A 15,757-nucleotide genomic window follows, 5' to 3' on the forward strand; every position below is an offset into this window, starting at 1 on the left:
GTGGAAAATGCGTTGCATTAAAAGGGAACAGGCAATTTTCTTTTTATTTTGACCACCGAAAATAAGAAAATTAGCAATTACTGAGAATGAGCAAACAAACACACAAAAACCCCCTTTCTTCTGCTTTAGGAGTCATGTACTTAAGGTCATAGTCTCCGTGCAGGATGGCTAAAGCTCTCCCCCCCCGCAAAGAGTTAAAAGCTTAGAACAAGAGAAATTAAATAGTTGCTTTAGGAAGTTTAGGCCTTATACCATCTGCTTTCTTCACTTATTCCTTTCATTTCTGTCAGGAATGAAACCTGTTCAGCCAGGGGGAGGGTTTCCAAACTCAAACAACAACATGGTCAGAGGAAAGAGCTGGTGAGGGGGAGAGAGGCCTGCCTGTCAGCGGAGCCCCCAGGACGTGCTCTCGCAGGTAATCTGCTGGGCCAGAGTAAGGCCTGTGTATCTCTGTGATGCGGCAAGTGTTGGGGGACACGTGTGGCACCTACATGGTTGCTTTTCCAAGGCACAGTGAGAAAGAGCTGTGCTTGACAGTGTGTGCAAAGGGCCAGCCACCTGAGAGACAGGGTCACCAAACTGAAGAATGGAAAAGGTTTCTGAAGGGGACTTAGAAAACGCTCATCAGGAAGTGTGGCAAAAGAGGAATAAGGACAGAACGACTGTCCCAGAAAAGCAATTTCAACACCGTAATGTCTAATTAATTTTGGGAACTTCTCATTTAAACCTAAGAGCGTAAGTCACCGGGGCTGGCGTGGCTCGGTTGGGCATGGTCCTGGGCACCAAAAAGGTGACTGGCTCGATTCCAGGTCAGGGCACCTCCCTGGGTTGTGGGTTTGATCCCCAGTAGGGGTTGTGCAGGAGGCAGCCGATCGATGTTCCTCTCTCTCTCCCTCCCCATCTCTCTAAAATCAATGAAAACATATTTAAAGAAATTTTAAGGGCATAAGCTAATGTTGACTCTTACTAGGGGAACTCAATGTTTCATCTCTTGGTGATTTGTAAGAACTCTTCAGAGAGAGTAACATGCACATGAAAAAATCAAATGAAATTCCAGGTCGAGAGATCCAGCATTTGCCTGGATCATAAAACCCTGCTCCTGGAGACCAGCAAACCTGTTGCCATGGTGAGGAAATTATTCTGGTCTATTCCAATCAGAATCTCATAGGGCTTGAGCTCTGTGGGGAAGAATTACATCCTCTCAGCTCTCTAAGAAAACATATTTTATTTTTCCAAAGACAAATGCCAGAGATAAGAAAAAGAATACCCGGGGGGGGGGGGGGGGGGGGGGGGGGGCAGGGGGAGGCGGGGGGAGAGGAAGGAGGCTTAGCTAGCTGGGTCATCTCATCTACTCAGCCCTGGAGCTGGGAGACAAGTTTTCCTCATGACCAAACCTTTCTAGGCGCTGGGGAAAATTCGTGACAGTTTTCCCCATCCTTTGGAATTCCAACCCCAAGGCTATAAATTAAAACTGCAGACATCAGCCTCTGGTGAGAACAAATGGGGTTGTGCAGCGTCCAGCTTGCACCCCGAAAGCTGGCCTGTGTCTGTGCTGGTGGAAATTTGGGTTTGATCAGCAGGAGCCTTTCTGGTGTGGAATCTAACAAGGCGGAATCTTCCTGATGGTATTTTATACTCCAGAGGGGCAAATACAATGTTCTTTTGAGTTTTCTTTTCTGCTGTTCTTGAGTTAGCCTACATTTTTCAGCTTGGACATTCAATGGTGCTTCTAATTACTCTGAATTTAGTTTGATTATGAATGAGTTTTTGTTTGTTTATTTTTAAAATACATTTTTATTGATTTCAGAGAGGAAGGAAGAGGGAAAGAGAGACAGAAACATCAATGATAAGAGAGAATCATTGATTGGCTTCCTTCCGCATGCCCCCCCACTGGGGATCAAGCCCACAGCCCGGGCATGTGCCCTTGATCGAATTGAACCTGGGACCTTTCAGTCCACAGGCTGATGCTCTATCCACTGAACCAAACCAGCCAGGGCGAGTTTTTGTGTTTTTAATTAATAAGAAAGCTGCCCTTTTATACATATTATCAAGGATGGAAAGCCAGGTTTTGAGGGCAGCAGTTATTTTCAAATTGTATTAACAAGTCTGGTGGGGTCCTGAACAAACAGAAAGGAAAAAAAAGGCTTATGAGAGATTGATTTATTTTTCTATAACACCTGGCATCAAAAATGTGATGACAAGTTTTTCTATCCCTATTTTATATTACACCATCTACTATACCCACTGGTTAGATTTGAACTGTGCTTCCCCCCAACTCCAAATTCATATGTTGAAATCATGACCCTTACCTCATCCCTCAGAATGTGATATTATTTGAAAATAGGGTTGTTGCAGGTGTAATTAGTTACGAAGAGGTCCATAGGATGGGCCCTAATCCCGTATGATGCATGTCCTTATAAAAAAGGGAAGATTTGGACACAGTCATGCTCACAGGGAGAGCGCCCTGGGAAGATGGAGGCAGAGATCAGGGGATGCATCTACAAGCTCAGGAAAGTCAGAGACTGCTGCACCACCAGAAGCCAGCAGGAGGCATGGGGCAGATTCTCCCTCACAGCCAGAGGAGGAACCAACCCTGCCAACACCTTGATTTTGGACTTCTAGCCTGCAAGACTCTGAGACAGTTAATTTCTGTTGTTTAAGCCAGTCAGTTTGTGGTACTTTGCTAGGGCAGCCCTAGCAAATAAACCCATGTAGAAAGAAATGGTCATTATCAAGCCCTACTTACTTTTTAAAACAGATTCATTCACAATGGAATTAGCCAAAGAGGAAAAAAAAAAGTCTGGTTCTTACCGTCAGATCTTGGGGAACAGAATTTGGCTTCTGTATGTTGATCTCGATGCTATTGCTGCCTTGTTTCAGCTCCACTGGGGACCCGTGCACTCTGGCCACACCTTCGAACATCTGGGATTTGGTTAATGAGGGGACGAGTGCGTCCGTCGGACACTCGCTCTCCTTCTCCACCTCATCACCGTGAACTGTTTCTCCATTCATGCTGACTTTCCCATCTACCTATAAAAACCGGAATGAACAAAAACACGCTATTCCCCAAAGAAAGAGTAACAAAATAACACATTCAGAATCGCCTGACAACATTACCATTGATAATCATAGTCCACCAAAGAATAACATCTCTTATATGCTTTGATTGGCTCTGTCAATTAGGGCTCCTATAAATGTTATCTTAGAAGGTCTCTTTAAAAGGTACTCCACCTTCTCAGGCCACTTCACATTAAATTACATTTCACATTCACCTAACTTAGGGTGTGCTTTTATATTAAAGTAAAGAAAATCAAAGAAACTTATGTATAAACTAGAGGCCAGAGGCTCAAAATTCATGCTAGGGGCTCAGCCCTCACAGCCCTGGCTGCCTCGAGGCCCTGCCTACTGGTTGTTCTGGAAGGTCATTCCACCATCTGGTCTAATTAGCATATTAGCTCTTTATTATATGTATAAATACATGCATATATTTGGGTTCCAGTAATTTGTCATTTAAGTTCTGTTATTCCACAATTTTGAGGGTTTTCTTTACTGGTTAGCGTATAAATTAGGTAGAACCCACCTCAGATCAGGACTGTTTTACAGGTTATCCTGGGGAGTAGGGGAAAACGGGTACTTTTTTGACACGATCATGGATGGCAGGGAACCTAATGCTTGCTTTAGTACAATAAATCTCTACTTCCACTTAATTTTATAATCCCGTTTTTTTTTTGTTTTTTTTTTTCAAGAAAAACAGCCATGCACATTAAAATATTTATGTTTTGCACTTAGGTGTAGGGAAGGCAGTGAGAGCAGGAAAGGAGGGGCAGAGAGGGTGGTTAGTTGGGCTTGTTGAGAGGCATCTAGAAGTCTCTGTCTTGAGGTTTGAGCCAGTATGTAAAATAATTGTGAGCAGAAGCTCTGTAGTTCAAGGGCCTCAGATTACGTCCTGGCTTGACAACCTACCAGCCATGTAATCTTCAACCTCAACCCCTCAGCTGCAAAATTTACAGTAATAGTATCTCCTGCTATTATGGTGATTTTATGGATTAATCTATGTCCAGAGTTTAGAACCGTACCTGCCCATTTTAAGTATGGAAATCTTAGTTATTATTATTAGTAGGCCTTCTAAAATCTTTCAGAAGGAACAGTGAAAGGCTGGATGTTAGTTATACTTTATTTACCTAGGCCAGCGGCTTGCATACTCTATTGTCTGTACTCCGTAAGGAAGAACTTTAAATCACAACTAAGCACACACAAATACAACTGAAACCAGAGTTTTGCAAAACAATGTTTACCTTTATTGTGTGTGATATACTAGGCATTTTTTAAATTATATTCTATTATACTTCATTTATTTTCAATGTTGATTCCAAACCAATAAATTGGTTTCATAACATAGGAATAGGTGGCAACTTTCAGGCTAAAAAACACTGCCCAGCCAGCGTGGCTCAGGGGTTGAGCATCGACCTATGAACCAGGTCTTTGGTTTGATTCCCGGTCAGGGCCTATGTCCAGGTTGCTGGCTCGATCCCAGTGGGAGGTGTGCAGGAGGCAGCTGATTGATGTTTCTATCTCTCTCCCTCTCTCTCTCAAATCAATTTAAAAAAAGAAAAGAAAAACACTGCCTTGAACTATTTCACTTAATCCTCCTTTACTCTTAATTCTGTTGTTCTGGGAAACTGAGCCTGTATTCCCGGCTCTGTTACCTCTGCCCCATTCCCCCCCCCCCCCCCCCCACACACACACACACACAAACACTCACTCACACACATGCTGCACCCCTTAGCCTTCTGTCCTGGCATTATCTGGTAACAACTGTTTATTTCCATGTTACCCTTAACCACAAGTGGGTCCACCCACTCAGTGGTGGGGCTATGAACAAGGCTGAGAGCCGCTAAGGCCTAACAAGCATGTCAAACTTGCGGCTGGCGGGCTGCATGCGAGTTTGACATGCTTGGGATGAGTCAAGGGCTCCCTGGTGGTGAAGAGTGAGCCCAGCTTTAAGAGGACTTCTACTCAGGTTGCTCCATCTCCCTCTCCATCAGAGCTCTTCCTGAGGCCTCTACCCAGTCTTGCCACAAAGGGAAGGAACTGGGTTTTCTCAGGGCCTAATTCTTCTGTTTAAATGATTATATTGCATTATTTATATCAGTGAAGAGAAGTGGACATCTACATGACCTGATCATATGCCTGGGAAGTTAAATACTGCTCTCCCTACTCTTGTTCTGAGTCACCTCAACATCGAACATTTCTTCATGAAATATTGAGACAGAACATCATTGGGGGTCCTCGGTGAAGGAGAGCTGGGCAGGGCTTAGGTGAGTGCATCTCTGTGCATGCATGAGTCTGTACGATGAATAACTCATCTTCTCTGGAAAAAATTCATGTAATAAATACCTGCTGAGTGCCCACTGTGTTCTCCTGGGCACCTATGCCAGGCTCTCAGGGTGAAGCTGTGAACAACAAAGACACAGCCCCAGCCCCTCAAGGGACAAACATCTCAATTCAACCCAGATGAAACAGACTCGACATTTTCCTCTGTGTCACCAAAGCCGAAGGCACCGATTTTAAAGATACATTCTTTAAAGAGCTATTTAAGCAAAACTCAGGAAGTGTGGTTTGGTCCCCTCTGAAATTCAATAGGAAGAGAGCAGGCAGCACTTTGCTCAATTAGTTTGGTGAAGCAAACTTTCTTCACAGTCACATGTCCGTGTCTGCTCGTGATGAATTCCACCGCTGTCTTCTATTACCAACCCATGTGGCGTGCAGGGACAGTGAGAACTGACTTTCCTTTGTAGTCAACAGAGCTTAAGACAAAGGGTGAGTGCCTCCTCATGACGTGAGGGAAAACACTGGAATTTGAGAAAGTGAAAAGATGTTTGCTTGTCATACGTTCTTTGGTTCTGGAACATTATTTTACATATTTGTTGGTAAAAAAAACACACACCAACAACCTAGTTTCTTTCCACTTAAAAATATTTCAAAAACCTGTTTCATTCCAGGACTAAGAACATCCCCATATTTCCATGTGTTCCCTGTATTCTTTTTTTTCAACTGTTGCCATCTTTTTGGATGTAATGTCAATTACTCCCTAAAAGAGAGGTAACTGTACACACTTCTACGTAAACAAAGACAATTAAAATTTTGTTTTGGAGAGTTTGCAATACCTCCAGATAGTTAGAGATACTTAGAGTGTTACTAAACTGGGGTCTGTGAACGCTAATATAGAGAGACCATGCCGTTAGATCAAGTTAGGAAATAGACTTTGCTCATGGAAATAACTCAACCATCAGTCTCATTGGAGCCCATCAATATTAACAGCAGGAAGTGGGGGGGGGGGGGAACCATCTCTCCCTAACCATTTGCAAGCCAAACCTCAGAGGCATGGAAACTTCACGACTGTAAGTGTGAACACATTTTGCTTTTGTTTGCATTTTCTTGAGGCAAGAGGCTTCTTCCCAGCTACTACCTGGACTGCAGCGTGGGTTCTGCTCTTAAGGGACTCACCCTACCTTAAAGGTCTTCAGAACCTCTTGAGAGCCCTTGGGTTGGGAGTAAGGCTTGGGTGTCAGCATAGGCACTGCTTTGGGAGCGACAGTTTTGCTTGGAGACCCACTGCCTCCTGACACGCTGGCATCCAGAATGCTGGTACGGGCGATGGTGGTTTCCACAGTGGCAGTGAATTTGGGTGGAGGCAGTGACTGCTGCCGCAGGTATTTCATGGGGTTGGGGTCGTTCGGGAAGGGGGAGAAGTTTGGCTCTGTTGAATGGCTTCTTTCCAGGATTTTTGGCATCTCCAAGCGTTCAAGAACAGCCTCGCTGATGGTGAACCTCTCGATGTACTGCTGAAGGATCCCCTCCGCCTCCTCCTGGGACCGCGCGTTCTTATACGCCTCATGCAGCTCCCTCTCTCTCCGCTCTCTGCAGCATGGGCGTGGGGGAGAGAAGCAACACAGAGGTCAACGACAGTCACAAAAACTTCAAGGAGCTGCAGAGACAGCACAGGAGCCTCTGTGATAACCAACCATTTTTAGCAAAAACACATCTAGACAATAGTGTACATTAAACAACAACAACAACAACAGAAAGGACCCACTTTTCTTGAACAATTTCTCTGTAGGTTTTGATGCTTTTCCTCCGTTCACTTGTCCCATCCTCTCCAGCCATTAGTTTCTCCATTTTTTTCCTTTCTTCCTCTTTCTTGATTAAGTCCTGAGAAGCACTTCTTCTGCGGCTCTTCCACCGAGCCAGGTCCTGTGGGGGTGGGTTTGGCGGAGATAAAGCACATTTTTCAGGCTTTTTCAATTCCATGTCTACTTTTCGGAGTTTAGTGGGCACTGACTATGGGCCAGGCACTGACTATGCTAGGGCATTCCCACCCAATCCAGTGGAGGTCTGGTTGGAATAAGAATGCCCCAAAGGCAGGAAGCCTCCCAGAGCAGGGCAGCACGTGTATTTAAACACGGCAATGTGAAATTTGCAATCCTATTCCATGGCAGTTTCCAAATTTTAAAGCATTGTCTCACAGGGGATTGTGAAAAACCTCATTTCTTGCTTCTTATGACTTCTGCATTGTGAGTGGACTTGTTGACAATACAATGGTAGGAATTAACCACAGACCCACACAATGCCCTCAGGGAAGAAAGAAGAGGCAGAAAAAAAAATCAGCTTTGGGGTCTCACAGAAATGACTGCGATTCTGTATGTATTAATTCTTCTGATCCTTACAACAACCTCACCACAAAAACCTACAGGCAATTACAGGACGAAGAGTTACGATTCTGGAGTCTGATGGATGATGGGATTGCAGCTTGGGACATGATCCCAGCTCTCTCTCTTCCATGCTGCGGAATCACACTTCTCAGCCTCTCTGCACCTCAGTTTCCTCATCTCTAAAACAGGGATGATTTTAACACCTACTCTTACAAGCTTATTGTGAGAGTTAAATGAGATAGTGCATATAAGGTACCAGGCACATAGGAAGTGCTCAATACACTGTAGACACAGTTACCTTGACAATTAGTCGACTAATGGTAGAGTCAAGTTTGCAACTGCTATCTTGGAGTGCTCTGTGAGGATTAAATGAAATAATCCACTCTCCCTCCGCTCACCCCTATCTTTCTGTTCTTCCCCGACAATCTCCAGGCCCCCATCAGACTCCGCGGCCTTCCGTCCCTAGCTCTCTCTCTCACTAGCTGTGTGACTTTGGGCAAGTTACTCAGCTGTTCTGGGACTTATCTGTGGAATTGAGGACGAGGGTAATAGTGGCTGGCTCATCAAGTTACTAAGAGGATTAAAGAATTACTACATGCACAGCACTTAGAATAGTGCCTGTTACGGACAGGCTTTCAATGGTTGGCAATTACCGTTTTCATCATCATCATCATCATCATCATCATCAGTGTCAAATATATAATCTCAAAAGACATGCCTCCTCAATTCTCCATCACGTGCCAGTTGCTTCCCGCCGGCTCCCCCCTCCTGTGTGGCCATCCCTCTAGCGAGGATACTTGCGGATTATGTGTCTGTCATTCACTCCTCACCCTTCACGTGGCTATTTTAACCTTCCTTTCATGCCCACATTCACGGTGTCACTGTCTGGAATCCTCTAGATGCCCCCTTCCCCTGCATGGCTTCCAAACCCGGGCCTGCCCACCCCACCGGGTTTTCTGCTTCCCAGGGCCCCTAACCCACCGCGCTGGGCAGCCTCCCCGCCGCCCGGCCAGCACTCACATCTTGCCATTTGTCGTCCTCTTCCCGCAGCTGGCTGTTGATCAGCTGCAGCTGCTCCTGGCGGGCCCTGCTGTGCGGCTGCACTGCAGCCTCCTCCTCGCACCGCATGTCAAACATACTCGTGCTCCTGAGGGTGGGGAGAGCGGAGACAAAAAGGGGCCCGGCATCAGCGCCACTGGCCCCGTGCGTTCCGGGCCGCTCCGCCGCGTGGGGGCGCTACCGCGCTCGCTCGGGAAAACTGTCCCCCGCCCTCAGCCAGCAGCGTGCACGCCAGCGCCCCCCGCCTCTTCTCCTTTTGCCGCAAAAGCCAAAATGTGAGCATCTTTGTCTTCAGCGGTCAGTAGAATTGTACAAGTAGGTGCCAAAGCATGTGTAACGAAGAGCTAGAAAAGGTATACGAAGCTCTGGGTTCCTCTCGTTTGGAAATGTATTAGAAAGTTAAAAAAAAAAGGGGGATGGAAAGGTTTAACTTGGGGAGAGTTTGTGGAGAAGGAGGGTGGCGTTCCAAGAGGAAAAACTTCTTTACAGTACATGCTCCTTGTGTAAAGACCTGGCTTAAATGCTTTCTACATGAACGGAGGCAATCTCTCCATTAAAAAAAAAAAAAAAATCACACGGCCTGAAGTCTAAGACACCCATCTTTTCATACTGCACTATTTTATGGATTGTGGATGCATCCAGCCACTGCGCACTAGTGATGCATGTGTGTTTGATGTGGTTATTTCTATTTTCTATAAATCTGCAAGTTGATAGTGCAGTTGATGGAATCTTGGAATCAAGAAAATAAGGTATTTTATATTGAGATTAAGGAATAAAATATAGAAATCACTACATACTTTGTATCCTAAGATTCTCAGAATCATTTTTGTCAGGATACCTCTGAATTTACTCTTTCAAAAGAAAACTATAGGGAAAACCATGGAAAACCCTAATATATTCTGTAGGCGCTTATGAAATGGTAGGCAAGACCCTGAGGTCTTTTTCTGTAATGCTTACATCGAGCTTTGTTCCAGAAGAAGCTTAAGCAGCAAGATGGAAACAGAAATAAAAACCAAAGCAAAGTCCTCCCTTCTCCTGCTTTTTCTCTCTCAAAGAACTGAGGAGCTCTGGGACCACGTGGGTTTTACGGTCCCCAAATCCAGAAATGGAGGGCCCTTTAGAGTTCACTCTAAGAACAGGAGAGCGTGATAGTCCATTTTTGAAGCCAGAGTAACACAAAGAAGAAGAAAAGCCATGCATTTAGACCCCCAACTAATTCCAGACACCATCAGTGATGTCCAAAATAGTTTTCGCCAGGGCCAGGCAGGGAGCAGGCGCAGGCAGCATTGCTGGATGCCGCGGGGTCCTCAGCGGACCGCTCTCAGGGAGGGAACGTGACCCCCAAGGCAGTGGCTGCCCAGCTGCACTTCCAGCCACTCAACATGAATCTGCAAAATGAATCTCTCTAGATGTTGGACAATTTAAATCTGACCCAAGAGAGCTAAAACTGAAGACTGTACTTGTAATCTGTCTTCCCCAAGAGTATTCTAATAATCTGTCCACAGAGAACTTTTATCTGAGCTCAGCTATGACAAACCACCTTGTGGAGCCACTCCACGTATCAGTGGGTAGTGTGGATTGTGGGAGCCACACCTTCCAGATAAGCTGGAGTCCTCAAGAGGTAGGAGGGACTGCGAGTTTCCCCTTGTTTATTAATTTTTAGGAAAGATTTAGGAATCTTAGGTAGAAAAGTATAGCCCATATTTTTTTGAACTTCATGGACCAAAATTCACTTAAGTAGGCTTTCAGAAAGAGACCGGAATTCATCCCATTCCTCCTCTCAGAGTTAAAAAAAAGAAAAAAGAAAAAAGTCTTACCTTTAAATATATTCAATTTAGTCAGTTCATCTTTTAAGGCAATTCAGTGTTTGTGAAGATCTTAGCAGGTAAAAATCTCTCTGAGCTGGGACGCTCCCGTAACCTATTCAGTAGTTGGCAGATCGTGGGAGGGAAAGTAGGTCCCTTCCTTTGACTTGGTCATTTACATAATTTCTAAAGGGCAGAATTTTGGTGTAGGCCACAATGTGTGGCCATACAGCCAGGTCTCCTTCTGGGAACCCAGGAAAAAAACGGTAGCCGTCTCCAAGATTGGGAATCGCCTATCTCACATGACAGACAGAGAGAAGACAAGAGCGAGGCCTTCACAGCTGACTTCTGTCTGGGTTTCTACCTCTGTCCTATCATGAAGCTAGAACTTGCCTCAGCCCAAATGTGGCCAAAAGCTGGTTAGTGAAATAAAAAGAGAAACTTTTGTTTGCCCTCTCCTATACCAGGAAGCAGTATTTTTCCCAGAGTTGTTTTGTTTTTTAAAGAAATACCAGCAAACTGGCCAAAACGGAAACAGCAAAACTATGAGCAATGTCTAGCACATTAAAAAAAAAAAAAGGAGCGAAGCAAGTTGAGAATTGAAAATACTAGCCAGAAAATAGGCTGAGTCACCATTCAGAAAATGCTCCCTAATTCAGAAGTCTGACTCTGCCTCCAAAATGCAGAAGTGAGCATCTAAGGATGGGGTGGGGGACCCCGACGAAGCCCAGGTTCCAGAACATTAATGTGACTTGCACTAACCTTGTGCTTCTTCCCACAATAAGCCGTGCCCTTGGGCTGTGGTGACAAGGGACCCTGGCTGCAGAGCCTGGGAGTCTCTGTTGGTGGTGGGTTGGCATTTTGGGGGGCCAGGATTAAATTACCTCAAGGGGAGCCTGGAAATTGTTTCAGGGCCAAGTCCAAGGTAAGGGAATTAAGAGCAAGATGGCCTGTGGCTCTCAGAGCGCAGCGCTCTGCTGGTGGGGAGCGTGTTGGGGGAGGAGGAGGAAAAGGGCAAGAAGGTGAAACTAAATAGACGGAAACATTCCTGGCTTGCCAGGCGGCGGAAATTTCTGTTTGCCTGTGCGGTGGGTCTGCCCCTGACCTGGGTTTTCCTTAGGGCACATCTTTTTTTGATTGGGCTGTATTTTAAGAATGTGTCCATTATGAATAAGTGCAGCCCGTGCCAATAATTGCCCTGACATTTTTGAAAAGGGGAGATAGTGAGGTATTAAAGGAAACACAGTATGACGCTCTCTTTAAAAAATAAAGTCCCCATATAAACTTTTCATTTTGTTCCTCACGTGGGCTCACGTGAATTGTGTCTACTCCAAGAAGGAAATTTGGTACATCTGATGGGCCTAGATAAGACGTCTGGAAAAGAAGCTCCTTTTACCCTTCTTATTCCATAAGGCTGCTCCCTGTCAATTTAGGGAAGGAGCGAAGGGAGTCCCCAACCCCGCCCCTTTAAAAGAGTCATTAACTTCCGTGGGTGAGCTTTCACACTCAGGGACAGGCAAAATCCAAGAGCTCTTTAATAGAGCTCTTTTCTTCCACCTTTAGGATTTCCCAGAGATCTAGCTCAGGCAAATTGCACGGTGTCTTTGCACTGATGAAGAATAAATCCATTCTATCAAAATATTTCTTTTTCCTACCAAATCAAAATCATGTTGTGCCCATCAATCTTACGTAATCCTCCTTTCAGTGACTGTTAAATATTGCCACTGCAGATTTTAAGAGTAATAACCAGGGCTTAATTTTATAGACGACTTAACTCCACGCCGTCAGCCAAGCTCAGGCTTGGATTTAGGTTTGGTTGTGAGACGTGAATGCTGCGTCTGTCAGGCCACCAAGCAACGAGAGATCACGCGTTGGAAAGGGGCGTCCGTGGTGCTGGAGGCAGACTGCTTGGGGCTTACAGTACAAGCTAAGCTGACACCTTGAGCACGAAAACGGAAAAAGCACGACTGGAAAAGAGTAAATGTGGGCTAACGCTCATTGTCACTGGTGGAGATGACAGTTGTGTGTGTGCCACACCATCCTTTGGGTTCCTCACTGTAGGCCTGGGAATGATGGCTCAGAGCAGGAAAAATGCCTCTCCCAGAGGAAAGACATCAGGCGACTGATGGTGGAATTACGTCTTAATCCTGTTTTTTAAAACGCAAGTTACTCCAATCTGAGGAAGCTAGTATTCTGCTAAGAAAACTTGTGCCTTGGATGTTCGTTTCAGAATTTTCTGTGTATGGGAAATCCATTTCGGAAATGGAGTCAATGTGATCCCAAACGAGAGAATGTGGATTCTTCTAAAATGTGGAGGGAGGCAAAGATGGGCAGTGAATCTCTGCGATCTCTGAGAGGAGGGGGAGCAGGGAGAGGAAGCCCGAGTCCTGTTTGAAATCTGGAGTCCTCGCTATGCCACGGAACCTGACCGAAATCCCAACATTTTGGTGTCAAGCATCCCGCAGTTTATATTACTGCAACCTGGGAAGAACTTGGGCTTCTGAATCCATAATTAGTGGTTTAGGATTTATTTTCTTAGTTTAAGAAAATTTTGTGGCCATGAGAATGACTGCTTCATTGTTAACTCCAAGCCCTAACATATCAAAGATTAAATTCAAATGCAGAATTCTGCTTTAATAATTCCATGGTTCAGAAAGGGTACCAACATCCAAACGGTAACAAGCACAACTTTATCATGCCCCGTCTATGAAAAGCAAATGTTAAGTTTTAAGCAGCAGCTGCATATTAGAATCATGCTTTAGTTGCTTTTTCATTCATCTCTCCTGCACAGAACATATGTTCTGCATTCCAACTTCAAGTGCTTTTTGAGGCTGCACGAGTCAGTTAGCTATTCAGTTCACTGTTGCACCAATTGCATTTCCATTAGTGGTAAGTACTGAAGGCATGCAGTTTAGGCTAGTAATTAATGTATTCCTATGAATACAAGACAACTTACTCTGCGTCATCAGACACAGGAGTTCTCGGACCGTATCTACAAGATCAAATACAAAATTAGAGGATTGAAAAGACAAGGTTAACGCTGTAACCAAGCTGAAAAGAAAAACTGCTGGTGAAATGTTAAGTGTGCCAAACGTTCCCCCCCCCCGCCCCCCCGCCGATCACAATGGAAGAAAAGTGTCATTATACAATTAATAATGTTCATTAACTTCTGAAAGTGAAAGGAGCATCTTGACAGTTCTAAAGAGTGCAAAATGTGTATTAAAACACAGAGGAGAAATGAAAGGAACCCCCACGCCACCCACACAAAAACAAACCTGTTCAATATAAACACAAAAGGCTTAGGTGCACCCCGCAATGTTTAGAGAAGGCAGCTTTTACAAACCCAAACCGGCATTAGGGTTGTTCACAAACAGTTAAGCTGTTCATGCCTTATGTTCAGCCGTAGTGAGCTGTAACGGACACCCAACATAGAAGCATGTGCTTACTGGCCCTGCCCGTGACGTGTTAATGCATTTGCACAAATGACATCAAAGAGCCTTTCTGCAGTTTTCTGAAAGCAAACCAGGACTCCAAACCAGAACCCCAACCAGTGCCTTCTGCATGCATTCGACAAAAACCACAATTCCTAGAAAACGGGCAGCCTTAATCCAAACCAGACTTGGATATCCCATCACTTGAAACACCAAAGTGTTTTTTTACAATCTTTGATAGTCTTCTGATGATTTTGATCTACAAAGAGGTACCCTCTGCGATATAGGCTCTTTACGTTTTAATGTGTCTGATAAAGCAAAGGAAAAGGTCGAGTTAGAAAACAAAATGAGAACTTCAGAAGGGCATATTTTAAGCACGTTTTAAAGACACAGCTCCCACCAGGGCTGTCTCCTCTGTAAAGGGGGATTTTAAGAGAAGGTTCTTCCTTATCCTCTGAAAGGCTGTTCCTCTCTGCATTCTGATGGTGGCTAAAGAGTTATTTAAGTAAATAAAAACTTCCTGCTTCCAGTTTCCAGTAAATGCCATTGTGGGGTTTTCAGCAAAAATGACCAGATCCCATGCTTTAGTTTCCTAACAGTTTACTACAGGGTAAAAAGTAATTTCTAAAGATCTCTTCCTATAATCTTAGAGAAAGCACCCCAGAATACATGGTTATGTACACACAAACACCCTTCTCTCTTATGCTTTTATCACTCTAGAAGTTTTCATTCAATGACAATTATTTTCATTCATAGTGAAGGCAACCACACCGACGCAAAACCCAACGTATTTGTTGCCCAGTCCAAAAACAAGACAGGGAAAGGGTTTGTGGATGTTTCTCTTCTGGTAGTAAGGTTCCTTTTCCATTTCTCCAGGGGGTAGTTTCAAAAGGTGCTAAAATCTAACCCAATACGCTTAGATTTCCAAAAACACCACGACATTGAAGCAGATGACTGGTGGATTTCTGCACATCGGGGGAATGAATAAGCAGCGTTAATTCTGAAGACTGGATAAATGTGTCCCGTGGAATTAATAGGCCTATTGGAATAGACTTACTCAAATATAATGTTTTCTCAATTATATATGAAGAAGAGCTGAGAATGTATTCCTAATAGATGGTTAACCTAGAAATAACCAATAGTTGGTTATGTATTTTTGTGTCTCTATTTGAATGTTTCTGTTAATGTTTGATTGAAGTATAGCATACATACAGAAAGTACACATACCGTACACATACCATACACCTCAATGATTTTTCACAAACCGAGCATACCTATACACTGGTGTTGAATGTCTTGTGAATGGGCCCATACAATATGAACTTCTTTGAGTTTGGCTTTATTAGCATATTTTATTAGTGGTTGCTGCAGGATATATTTGAATTTAAATGGCTTCTACACAAAACACAGAATTTCATGACATCTCTGCCCACAAATGCACATGTACACTAAAATGTAAGATACATAAGGGCAGGGTTTTTCTCTTGGGGTTCCCTGAGGAGTGACCAGAGTAGGTCCCTGATAAGTGTTTATTGACTATTTATTGGACGGTCTGGAAATTGAAAAGAATAGCACAGTCTCTGAAGATAAACTTATTTGTTTCCTCTTTACTATCCACTGTGGATTTAAGGAATTTCCTCTCAGACTGATTTATCAGCTTTAGAGGACATCGATTTAAGCAGAACTGCCTTTGCTATTAAGCAGAAGATAATTAGAGCTTGGGCTCCAAATGGCTTTCCCAGTTGTCCTA

The 15,757-nt window shown here is 44.2% G+C and overlaps 1 protein-coding gene across 2 annotated transcripts in view; it reads right to left on the reverse strand.

The window, feature by feature from the left end:
- Positions 1–15,757, reverse strand: part of LIMCH1 (LIM and calponin homology domains 1) — a 323,090-nt gene that overhangs the window by 40,646 nt on the left and 266,687 nt on the right. For both annotated transcript variants that reach the window (XM_008140255.3, XM_054729386.1), the window contains 5 exons: positions 13,533–13,568; positions 8,733–8,859; positions 7,097–7,254; positions 6,513–6,921; positions 2,812–3,030 (listed from right to left, as the gene is read on the reverse strand). In XM_008140255.3, coding sequence (XP_008138477.2) covers positions 2,812–3,030; positions 6,513–6,921; positions 7,097–7,254; positions 8,733–8,859; positions 13,533–13,568 — 949 coding nt within the window. The remainder of the gene's footprint in view (positions 1–2,811; positions 3,031–6,512; positions 6,922–7,096; positions 7,255–8,732; positions 8,860–13,532; positions 13,569–15,757) is intronic.

This window comes from Eptesicus fuscus, chromosome 2 (genome assembly GCF_027574615.1).
Source record: "Eptesicus fuscus isolate TK198812 chromosome 2, DD_ASM_mEF_20220401, whole genome shotgun sequence".
In the NCBI taxonomy this organism is placed as follows: Eukaryota; Metazoa; Chordata; class Mammalia; order Chiroptera; family Vespertilionidae; genus Eptesicus; species Eptesicus fuscus.